Source organism: Colletes latitarsis, chromosome 9, assembly GCF_051014445.1.
Source record: "Colletes latitarsis isolate SP2378_abdomen chromosome 9, iyColLati1, whole genome shotgun sequence".
NCBI lineage: Eukaryota > Metazoa > Arthropoda > Insecta > Hymenoptera > Colletidae > Colletes > Colletes latitarsis.
Window position 1 is genome coordinate 31008499 of NC_135142.1, and position 12652 is coordinate 31021150.

Genomic DNA, 12652 nt, shown 5'->3' on the forward strand with positions numbered 1-12652 from the left:
GAACAACCGCGCCCGCGTCCACCGAGAACGTTGAAACGCGGGACGGCTCGTCGACGCGAAACGCCAACGTTCCGCAAAATTTTCCACCGAATAATCCATCGATTAATTTCTTTTTTACCCCGTTCGTCGTTCCGACCTTTCCGCGATATTCCAATCTCCGTTGATCGAGCTGGTTCCAGCTTTCCTTCGTAAACACTGCGCCCCGCTTAACTGTCGCGATACCAACCCGCCTGGGAGGCTCGACCTTTGACTTGTACGTGTACTCGTTTCGTCCAATCCCGAGGGCCAAAAAGGAGAGTGAAATATGGATAACTTTATCTAAATCCGAGAGAATTATGTTCAGGACGAAACGGTGATAAGTTGTTGGGTTACCAGGCTTATGAATGATGCGAGGCGTCGCGACGCGTGACGTAAAACAGTAGTTTCGGATGGCTGTCCCCGAGGCTGATCGACCGCTGCGCGTAATTACACCGAGCAAAGGAGAATTGTAAGAGCAAAGGATGGATAAACGTGTTACAAGGTGCACGCGAGCGATTAGACGTTCTGCGAGCGCACGTCTTAATCCTGGTACCCGCTCGGCCCGACATACTAGTCTAGTCATGCGACTTTAATGAGAAGCTCGCCGCCCGGCTCGGCCGACTCGAGGCGAGTTTTATTCGCGCAATATTCCAAACGCCTACTACTCGTTATTCTCGACTGCCTATCTACGCGAACGTTTTAACGCTTCGAGGGGGGACGTTAAAGGGACCGTTGTAGATGGAGAAACGGAGGTGCGAGATAGACCCGGGGTCTGGGATTAATAAACGAAATCCTGGAGTGGATGTCCGAGAGGGAGCTACGGGGAACAGAAATTCAACAAAATTCCACGCGAAAGACGAAGGGAGGAACGAAAGCAACGGAAATCCCAACGCGAACGGAAACTGCTGGGCGCCGAACCGAAAGCGCCGCTCGAAAATTCACGCTGGTATTGCAATTTAATTCCACCGGTAACCGTTCGATAGTTTCCGTTCGCCAAGTTAACGCAAAAACTTCACCGCCCTGGAGCTTGCTTTCCGTTCGAATCAATTTGTAGCCCGGCTGAAATTACAGCCCCTCCCGACCAGACTTTCAGCAAGGGGGTTGCAACTCATAATTGACGGAGGTTCCAATAATTCTCGACACTATTCATAATTTTATAGAGAAGCACAGAGAGGAATTTACCATTAACGTATGAAACATTCAGACCATACATAAACTCACGCATCCACATAAAATAGGGCTCTAGACTTTAAGTATTCAAAAATAGTCCTTTTTGTGAGTATTACGTGGCCCCGAAGAGTGGCAACTTTTCATTTGTTAACATCCTGTAGTCAAAGGGAAGAGGGAACTGTGAATACGAGTGGGATATGGATGGCATCCGGAACGAGCGAGAGAATACACGGCTTAATAGATATCGCGTCTGGAACGTGAGAACGTTACGTACGAGTCTCGTCTAACGTACCGTGTAATCACTGCATTTATATTCACTCACCATCGATATTAGACGAGGATTGATCCACGCCTGCTGCATGTTATCGTCGAGATATCGCTTCGCTATCCGGGCGATGTTTACGTGTGGCTCTTTCTTCTGAACGGGCGCCGCGGGCGGGGCGTCGACGTTGGCATTGTTTCTGAAACAAACGCATGAACGCTAGCGTGAGCATCGAACGTTTCTGTGAACGCGTCCGTCGTGCAAACAGACCGTGGGCGTGATTACAGCCGATGACAACGATCGGGATATTTGTCTTTCGAGACGCGAACCCCGGCTCTCCTTTGCCTCCTTTCAAAGGTTTCAGCGAAGAAACGCGCGGGGTTGGGACGAGAAGAGAATAAATGTAATTGCACTTTTAGCAATCCGTCTGCCCAGTCAAATTTCTCATAAAAAGATAGAAAGTTCATCCGTTTACACTTTTCCTATATTTGTAATAGTTTGAGAGATATTCGAGCAAGTACGTTTTACCACCCCTAATTTGAAAATGAATTTTGCCCCTTCGACACGGACTGCTCGGTAGGAAATTGCAAAGAGATAAAGACGGTAGTTTTCTTCGGCTCTCAGGGGTTAAATTCACCCAGTTTTTGGATCGCTGGGCATTTAGAAACTTGGGCACACGGAAGCAAGGGTCTATGAGTCCCTGTGTGGTGTGAAACACATTTGGCGGTTTGCACCCTCAAGGGTATCGCTTTCCACGCCGCTCGAGTATGCCTCGAGTACCTATGTACGTACCTTCCGCCAAGTATATAGAGACCCTTAAAGAGTGTAACGAGGGACACGGGAGCTACTTTAAAAGCAGCGTCGATTCAATGGGACAACGATTACTGTTCGAGTTAAGCAAACATCGGTGGATCGTTTCGTTTCGATTATTTATTTCGCGATTATGCATGCGTCAAGTAACAACGTAGTCACCTGCCCGATAAAAGTGCAAAATTTATCGGTCGATCCACTATTAATTTTAATTAGTCGACGGGTCTGTAACTAGTATCGGGAACGGTCGGGGCGCTTCCCACCGACAGTGTATATTGTAATCGCATGACCGATGGTTCCGACTCGGTCATTTACAAATTCATGATAATAGATCGATGGACCGAGGCGTATTAACGAGATAAACGGGACACGCATTAACGAGAGAAACCGATCGATGGGTCCGAATCTCGGTAGTGACAAACCGAGACCAATGGCATTCTCCGCTGTATCTTGGCAAACGCTATTATTTACTTGGATGAATTATTAACGCGAGCGACGTTTGACAGAGAACGGCAATCCGCGCGAGGAACCGCCGCGCCATGGCCCACGAGGCCACGAAATTAACGGTCTCCTGCTCTCTGGCAATGCATCAAACCGAATCTATTGTGCGACCGCCACACCATCACCACCGTCACCGACCATCGCCGTTCCCAGATTCGCAATTAGGCCACCGATAACAACACGTATCGCGACCCAGGCAGATCATTACGCTATGCATTTATGGCTGGCAGTATCTTGATTGCTTTCGCGTAGACGCCAAACGATCGACGCTGTCTTAACGCATTGTCGATCACGCCCGTTTAGATCGGGCTCGACAAATACGATTCGATCATAGGAATCCAACGGTAGCCGTTTCGCCGCCATCTCTCACGCGCCTGTGATTCTATCGTAGACATTAACTCGTGGAACGGTAAGTGGAGTTTTATACGTTGATAAGTCGGTGAGTTTTGCGTGGCAAAGGAGGCCAAGACGGCTTCCAAAGATGGAATAATTCTGTAATGTAACAATTGTGCTTAATATGCTTCCTCCCTAAGAATCATCCTCGTTTCGTCTCGGCGTCCTCAACTTGAGACCCTAAAAATCCTGAACAGGATTCACGGGCCAAGTGTTCCCAACTTTAACAACTATTCTAAGCAGTTAAACGTTTATATGGACACCGGACCATGAAACCGGCGTTAATTATAGCCGGATATTATGAGCGTGGAACAAGAATCAACAGGCTGATCCGAGTTCGGCGCGATTGGATTACGCCTTACGATCCTGCCCTTTAAATTCTACACACCCTATAAACATTCGCGAAGATTTACCGTTTTCAAAGTTGAAAATCATTTCGGTAGAACGTAATGCCACTAATCGCGCTTGTATCCCAGACGATGGCCACATTCCTCCGCGCTTTATAGGCGCGCCTGTATCAGAGCGGTAAACTCTTAATCTCGCTTTATTGTCGTTTATTATTTATCGCCCCGGCATTATTACGGCGAAGCTTTTCCTTACATTTTTACAGCTTCTTTCCCGAAGGTTTCCGCGCGGAATTTTATACCAGCCAAAGTCATTACTCTGCTGCCTCCGCGATGTATCAAACTTTCCATCCGTTGTCCGTCTCGACGAATATTACGACGCATGATAGATCCGCGTGAGCACGTACAATGCACGGTTATGAATAATCGTATACGCGCGTATACAAATGTTACGAAACGGGCATTCGCATTCAATAGAGAATTTCCCGGCGCGCGCTTAAGCGACGGGTTTATACGGCCCAGGATATCGCCTAAGTGAATTATGAGAGTTTATCGTGACTCCGTGGTCCCGTGTCCGCCACTGTCGAGGCACCAGCTGCCGCTTTAGGCCCTTGGTTAAATTACGCTCGAGATCCCCAGAAACCCACGAAATTATTGGCCCCTCCGCGGATCAACGTCGACACACCCTCCTCCATCCTCGACAATTCGCTACGAATTAACTCGACTTCCAAGAAACGTTTTCTACTTAAACGCGATCATCAGTGAGGCTCTAGCCTCGGTTACCTCGATAATTGCAGCCCGAATTTCTTGCATCGATCGAGGCACTACTGTGCCATAATGATAAAATTTTCTGAAGCAACGATTTATCCGCGAGGACCTCCTCTCGACGGAATTTCGTTGTTCGTGTGGCTCAACGCGAAAAATGCCCCTCGTCCCGGGACAAACCGTCCGACTTTCCGCGAATAACGAAACAATTCGCAGTGCTTTTACCCGTACAATCCACGTTCGCTTCCCTTCTCGCGGGAAGGACGCAAACGACCTCAGCGACGCGCTTTGATCTCCAAGCAGCGACTACGTGTACAAATTCTTCCTCCGTCGCTCCGCGCTGCTCCGCAGTTCATACGTGCCCGACAGCACTCGCACTAATTACGTTCCGACGAGTGCGTACGCACGGTCGTTACGCAGACACATATCCTAGCCGTGCTACGCTTGGCGAGGACAACGCATCCGTGCTTCAGCTTTTCAACGCGCTCAAGCACCGGAGATCGGACCCAAGGAGCTAGGCGATCGAAACAATTGATTCCTTTTCAATTTTATTTCGTAAAGAGTTTTTAAGAGTAATCTCTACCCTAGGTCCGTAGGGTAACTCGACAAAATAACGGACAAAATAAACATATCTTTGCTTATATACTCACTTTAAAATAATAACATCAGTCTGTTTTCTTAGACAGCCGAATTCAAAGGATTAACTTCTCGAGAATGACACATATGTATACGTTTAAGTTAAATATCGCAACCACTAAAGTGAAACATAAATTTTCGACAGTTCAAGATCGACCACAGCTTACAGATCACCGAAAATCGGAAATACCCTTTCAATAGTGCAAGGAGAAAGAGTGGTCATCCGAGGAGCGCGTTTGGGGATAATCTTTGGGGGCGTCTTTGCCGAGGTTCGCGAATTTCCGTGGCTAAATCTCGGGACAAACGACGCGTTTCGGTCCCCGTTGTTGACCGTGGTCGCAGGTGCGCGGCCGTGTGGGGATCAGGCGAGACTTTCTCACGAAAATTCACGCGTCCGTGGATGAAAATTCACGGCAGACTTCGACCGCTTGTTGGCGCGATCGCCAGGTGTTGCGGGCTACACGCGGACACGTGTACGGAATCAACGGGTTCCCGTGCTCGGAGCTCGTTGCCAAGAAGCTACTCGAGATAATAAATCGTCCGCGTGCGAGCGGAAGACTCCGTTCTCCGGTGGAATCGGGAGGAGCGCGAGCTTCGATAAAAGTCCGGCTACGGTTTATTTCGGGGGCCGGGGATGATGATAAAAAAAGGGGGACCCGGGCGAATTTCGGGGACCCGGTACAATTCATCCTGTCGGAGCCTGCCGGCTCTTCTTTATCTTCTCGACGATAAACTCGATAGTTTAACGGGCTACTCTCGATCGCTACCTGTCCTCGCAAAGTCGTTAAGGCCACTGCGGATAACGCAGCGGGCGAAGACGCGAGGTCTACGGGGCCGCGATCAAAGATCCATCGACTCCGATCGATGCAGAAATTACGTATGTGAACATTTTCATATTGGGATAACAATATTTTCAACGATCGATTGCCCGTAAAATTCGACAGGTGTATTCGAGTAGACTCGGCTCTATTGTAAACGTATAATCTCTGCAAATGACGTAAATACGTAATTGACAGTTGAAAAGGCTACAACGAATACCTCAAAAGGCAACACACCGCCTTCAGGTTTTCCTGAGGTGGATGCGTACTAATGACTAGCATTCGATCGACGCCCTCCACTGCAGTAAGACGTTGGATAGAAAGGCCCTCATTTGTGCTCTAATGCGCTGAGAAAGTGGAGAGAAAAGGAAGGCACAGAAAAGGAAGGCTCGTGTTCGACCCAACGCTGATGGAAAGAAAAGTCTATCGTGTTCTTCTTTTGAAAAGAATTATACGATACGACGATAAAAAGTAAAACTATTTGAACGCTCCAAATATACAAAGCGTTCCGTAGCATGTGGACATACGTCCTACTCGACTTTAACGCGCCAAGCAACGCGGCGAAAAGTGAAGTTCGCAAACGCGACGGGAATTAAAGAACGACGATCGTTTAGCCCGACAAGCGATCGAAGCATTCCGTTCACGGTCCCGCGAGCCATTTTGCACTCTCGAACCGTGGTCTCGCCGAATCGGTACGATAGATCGAAACCGAACGAGCAGCCGAGCGTTAATATCGGCAAGTTTCTCGGAGCGATCGGTATGCGACGCTCGTTTTCGCAGCTCCTCGCGGCGCGTTGCGTTCGAGAGGAGCAAAAGGAGCGCCGTCGACAGTCCCAGTCGTCTTCGCGAGCGATAAAACGACGATCGCGTTACGACGTCCACGTCGCGAGACGTAAATCCGTGTATTTAGTGGGATTAAAAATCGATCGCGGTGCCCCGCGCGCGGCAACTTTCAAGACGTCCGCCGGGGCCGTTACCCAGCAAGGTGTCCGCGATACTTTGGTACGTAACGTACGATCGACGGATCGGTTAATGGTCCCGCGAGCGGACGCTAAAGCCGAGAGAAGTCTGTTCGCCACGCGCAACAATCTCCGGGGCTCGTCCGTGTCACGGCACGGCTACCGTGCGTTCCCCGTAAGCTTCGTTATTATTCCGTCCCCGATATCGCGTGTTCTTTACGAGCGAATTATACTCGAACGAGTCGTTTCATTACCGTGGCGAACCGTCCGCGCGGATCCAGCGTCGTCGTCGTCGTCGTTCCGTATCGAACGTTATTACGCGAGGCTGCAACGTCTGGCTGAAACGTTCACCAGGGGCCAGGACGATACGCGATCCGCGTACGCAGTAAAACGCCGCGACTCCTCGTTCGATTGCCCGGTAAACTTCCACCCTCTCTCGGATCGAACGCGCGTCCGTGGGGTTCCTAGCGTGTTCCGTTCACCGGGTGAAGAAAAAGCCCAGAAACCGAGAGCGAATTCCGCGCGATAGGCGTTCGATGCACGTTTCGGTGCGTGCGTGCGTGTTATCGAGGCATCTCACCGGGGCGGTGTGTTTCACGGTGAACTACCAGGCACCCCCGGTTTTCGCGGTAATTCGAGCCAGCGCAGGCAAACGCTCCGAGACAAGTACGACATGCGCGATATGTAAATTGCCAGCGGAGCATTCGGCGCGGCTGAAACGTCTGGGTATCCTCTATCTGTTCGCGGGCGACTGTTCGAGCCGATTCACGGCGAGAGAATATTAATCGGGCCCGCTGGCGCGCCGGGGCATAAACGGTCCCCGATTACGCGATGGCCTGGCGCGAGTACGCGCCGCGTAATGCGCCGTAATGCGCGGTTTCTGCCGCACGAGAGATCGGTATCCGCGTAGCCGCGCTTTCGCCCGCGAGACGGAAGTTCGCTCGCGTGATATCGCGCACGAGCAACCCGGGGAGAGATCGTCGACGCGACTCGTCTTCCTAGCTCGTTCGCACGTTCCCGATGCCGGCTATTACCGAGTAACGAGACGACTTCCTCGTATCGATCCCCAGAGCGTACAACGCGGCGCCGCGGTCGTCGTCTCTTCCTCGTGGGAGACACACACGAACGCACGAGGTCGTGGCAATTTCGAAAATCTACGCTCCACGGGCTCGATCGTGACCGATATCTAAGCCGTGCCCGCGGGATTCCCCGGCGATTGTCGGAAATGGAAAAGGTCTTTCGCGATACCGATCGCTGGAACACGCTCCAACATCTAGGAGCTATATTTTTCGAGAATAACGACCAAGTGAATTTTTTATACTTCATTCTAGAATCAATTGCAGCCATGGCAGGGGCTTGGCCAGTGTAGAAAGGGGTAAGCAAGATGGTAGGGATGTTTTCATCCTGAATCTGCTGCTAATGGCCCTGTTTTAGACGTCAAGACAATCGATGGTCAGTCGAGGATTGTATACTGCATCGAAATAGGTCACAGCTAAATTGTTAAGGAAGTCTAACAAACCAGGATTTCCTTGTGTTATATATAAATAAAGCTACGTGCTCCTCACCCTGTCTGCGTCATCTGTCATAAATACTGTCAAATTTATTTCCAATCTTCGCCTAGATAGCAACGTCGTAGGAGTCACGACGCGTCCAAAGAGGGCTCCTGAGCCACGTTTTCCGTGCTCGGAAGGAGGTCGCGCGGAACATTAGTAGCGAGAAACGATCTAGTATCTAAACGATATCGTTTCCGGCGAGTCGTCGCGCACGCGCTCCTAACCAGTCGGACAATCGTTGGCATTGAGCGCAGGTAAAGTCCAGAACGAAATCGTTAAGCGATAGCATCCCGGCGATCGCGGTGCGTGGTCGTCGGTGCCTTTGAAAGATAAGACGGGTCGTAAATCCGTTAAGAACCGCGATATCGATCTGCCATTGGACGAGCCGCGCTCGCGTATAAGATACAATCGGGTCCAGTCGTCAAACATATATCCTTCGCCCGTTCTCCCCCCCTTGCTTCCGCCCGTATCTACCGATCGCGTATTCATCGCGCGAAACGACGGCCCGCGTAAGTCACGATAGAAATAACTCGAATTCGTCGCCAAGTTCTGGCATCGATGCCCCACGGGGACAGAACACGCGAGCGAATGCTCGACGTGTACCAGGCGCGACACCGCGATACGATATTGCCTCGTTTATTGCATCGATCTACGGTTTCGGATTCTTGCGACGCAACCATCCCCACCAGTCTTTACGTTGACAGATGTGCTTAAATTCTTTCGGTATAAATTAATTTTTCCACGATGTACTGATCGAACGCTCGCCTACGATGTTCGACAAATACCTAACCTGCTATCTTGCCATCGATTGGAAAAAATTGCAGAGTCGAAAATTGAGGGTCCACTCTAAACGCGATCGTGCCTCTCGAGATGCAACGAACTTTGCTTCGACCACTTCACGTTGTCGCGATTTCAGAGAGAGAGGGACGATTACGCGCGAACGAGGTAAAGATCGTGCAGGTAAAAACCCCATGAAAACTAAACGAAGTTCGCAACGAAGGTAAGCGCGGCGAATGATAAATAGGCTATCGGATCGTATCGACGGCCCGGCATCCCCCGGGCTTCCGCGACGTCGTTTCCTTAAGCCTTTGCTTCTCCTCCACCCTTTTCTCAATCTTTTCTTTTACCTCCCGGCTGCCACACGTCGCGCGCCTCCCTATCGCAGAAATATCTCTAATACCCGAGTATCGTGCTCTCGCGCGTCTACTCGAGATACTCGAGCCACCGTGATTGGTAGGATCGGTGCCTATCTACGATAACGATAATCGTCCCGGATACGACGTTTTGTTTTTATCTCGTGCCACCATTCTCGTTCGCGTTGCGCTTCCTCTTCCTCTTCCTCTTCCTGTGCACCGAGTTCGAGTTCGAGTTCGAGTTCTCGGGGAAACGTACGATTCTTCGCGAGTTCTTCCCGTCCGTCCAAAGGATGATCCGGGTTTTACCGGCCACGGACAGTGGAACTCGACGACGAGACGGACGTTTATCCTCGATCGGACCGGACGTTACTTCCGTCCGTGGATCCGTGGAAAGCAAATAGCTCGAGAAAACGGGACCGGCGTTGGGAAACGGCGAACGAGACTGCGAATGGGACAGGAATCGACGATAAAACCAGTATGCGAGTCCGACGTTTTATCGGGGAGGGTGGCCCATTTTCGGTCCGCAGTGCGACGTTCCTGGCAGACGAACGCGTACGGGAGGGGAAAAAAGAAACGAAAGCACGAAAGAACCTCGGGAATTTATTCTCGGTCGGATTGATTCTCCTTCGCGGCACGGGAAGAAAAAAGGTGCGAGACCGGACGGCGAACGGGACGAACGGAGCCTTCTTTTATTCCGCGTATCGTTAGGACTTACGTGGCCGTTGGAGAGTTCGCGAAACGAGATTTAGCTGGTTCCAGCGGTGATTTGTGACCCATTGTTCTCCGCGAGCCTGGTAGCCGAACGGCACAACGACCGGGGGCTGCGGGACAGACTGACCGAGGGACCCTACTAAAAACTGGACTATCGAACTAATGGCCATTGATTTACCCGCTCCTGACTGCGAAACGCGTCCACCGAAGACCCGGCCGCGACCATTTTTATTCCCCTGGCCTACGTTTACCCTCGACACCACATAAGTTTCGACCCCAGACAACCGGGAACACTTGTTAAATCGTCGCGGAATGCGCACTCGCGAGTCCTTCCATTTTTTTCGACGCGATTTTTCTCTGCATACGACTGGTAATGTGGAGAGCCCTCGCCAGAAACTATTTATTCTATAATATTTCTTATTCTCTCGTTATGTTAAATCTCCGCTTCTAACGAGGACCCAACGCGAAGAAATTCTGATTCAATGACCGCAATCCGCGATCCCTCGTGTCTTGGACAGACCAATAAATCACTGCTTCCCTATGTCGTTGTTCGATCACGATGCTCATCGATTCCATTAACTTTAATGTACGCAACCCCTATTTCCTTCGAACGTCTATGAATTATCGGCACGTTTAAAATTTCGAAAATCTCCTCGTCTTCTTCCTATCAAATTACAAATGTTATCCTCGATTTAACGTACGTAAAAATGGCGGAAACAATGCTCGCTGTATCCAGACGCGGGAACGGTTAATCGAGAAAGGTGCGTTCGCTGACTGAAAAGACACCGCCGCACGAATCGACGTCTCGTTCCCCGGAACAATCCATGAATCATCTTTGAAGCAGCGTTTCCTTAAGCGACGGTTAACTGTAATTAAAGTCGGTTCAGTTCCGCCATTGAATCGAAGATTTCTCCGGACGGGAATGTTTTTCAAAGCAGCCCTCTTTCTCTCTCTCTCGTTCTCCCGATCTCTCCGAATCGGTTCCAAGACGAGAGGACATAATAAAACGATTAACTCGATTCCTGCGAAGTCGGGGCAACACAATGGAGCAGTTAAGGCAACGGCTTTCCGTTCCGCTTTATTTATGCCATTAGCGGAGCGCACCGGCCGGCGATCCCTTTTCTTTTATCTGCATATTGTCCGCGTCTAGGGCTGCTTGTCCCTTACAATTGCCGCGACATGTTTGTCGAAACGTTAGATCGTGGCCAAGAGATACCTTCTCCTTTACTCTCTCCCTCTCTATGGCTTAGGCGAATTTTACTTTGTGTCTCTCGGCGCAAAGAGTTCTGAGTTCTCTTCCCGGTGTCCCGAGACGGGCCCGTAGCAGCATCCTTTGACATTTTATCTCGACGACGCCCGGGCACGAGGGCCGCGGAGGCGGCGTTAATTAAGGCGCGGCCGTTAATTGACGGACAAATCCAGCCAGGGAGCCACGGATAAATATAGACGTCCGATCGAGACGCGGATCGTATCGTCGACCGACTTGTCGGCTGTCGAAGAACCACTTCCCGCGGAGAAAGATAATCAATCCCCTCGGCTATTCCACTCGTCCGCGTGATATCTGCTGTCCTATCGACGTACAAATTAAATTAATCCTTCGCGCGCTGCTGACCCGTATATCCCAGCGAGCCTTTCTCTCTCGACGATCGCGCAGAGACAGAGAGGGAGCTTGGAAAAATCACGCACAATCGATGGCTCGCCGCGATCGCGGGTCGATCGAATAACTAACGACCCTCGTGATTCAAACGAATAACAATTTACTCACGATGGGGAATAAATTCTCATCGTAACTTATATTCGTACACCGCAGATGGCAATCGCACGCGTTTACGCCGTAAACACAGCATCGTTATGGACTAGCAACTCTCGCGGCGATCGACGCGTTGCTTAAGAATGCGACTTCTGCAGCCGCGCAATCTTTCGATCTAAATTATTAGATTATTCATTTATCACGCCAGAGTACGCTTTTCCCTTTCGATAGACATCGGCTCGAAAAAGTCTCCGTATCGATTCGTTTATTAAAGTTATTATTCCTCTATTATTGCTCAACCTCTTCGTGCGAGCGATCTACCTGTAGATTGGATGAAAATTTAATCAGAATCTGATTTAAACTATTGTTCCGAATACAAAAATACGTAATTAATATTGAAGTTTAAGTCGACCATGGAACTTTCGTTCGTGATAGCAGTTGTAATGCTTCCTATATAATTAAAAGAATTCCGATGAATCGTACGGAGAGCTTTCGACTCTATATTCTTTCCCGCGAAACCTGGCGTACTTCACGGTTAAATATACGGTTCAGACGATACATATGCATCGGCACTTATTTTGCTCAATCTCCTCGAGACAACGAACCGTGCATTCCAGGAGATACCTATCAGGATTTCCATCCATACGCATCTTGTAAAAGTGGGTTCTCCCCCTGGCGGCCCGCGGGATTTCGAGCCCCTAGCAGCGAACCAGAAGAGAAGCCACCCTAGGCGCGATATTATGATAATACACTTATATTCATATGCAATGGGGTTTTCTTAGGAGGGCACCGAGAGGAGGGGGGGCAACGAACGCGTCTTCAGTCT

The 12652-nt window shown here is 50.1% G+C and overlaps 1 protein-coding gene across 2 annotated transcripts in view; it reads right to left on the reverse strand.

Annotated features, from left to right (window-relative positions):
* The window catches only part of LOC143345511 (uncharacterized), a 346505-nt gene that overhangs the window by 265955 nt on the left and 67898 nt on the right, over positions 1 to 12652 (reverse strand). For both annotated transcript variants that reach the window (XM_076772707.1, XM_076772709.1), the window contains one exon: positions 1511 to 1649. In XM_076772707.1, coding sequence (XP_076628822.1) covers positions 1511 to 1649 — 139 coding nt within the window. The remainder of the gene's footprint in view (positions 1 to 1510; positions 1650 to 12652) is intronic.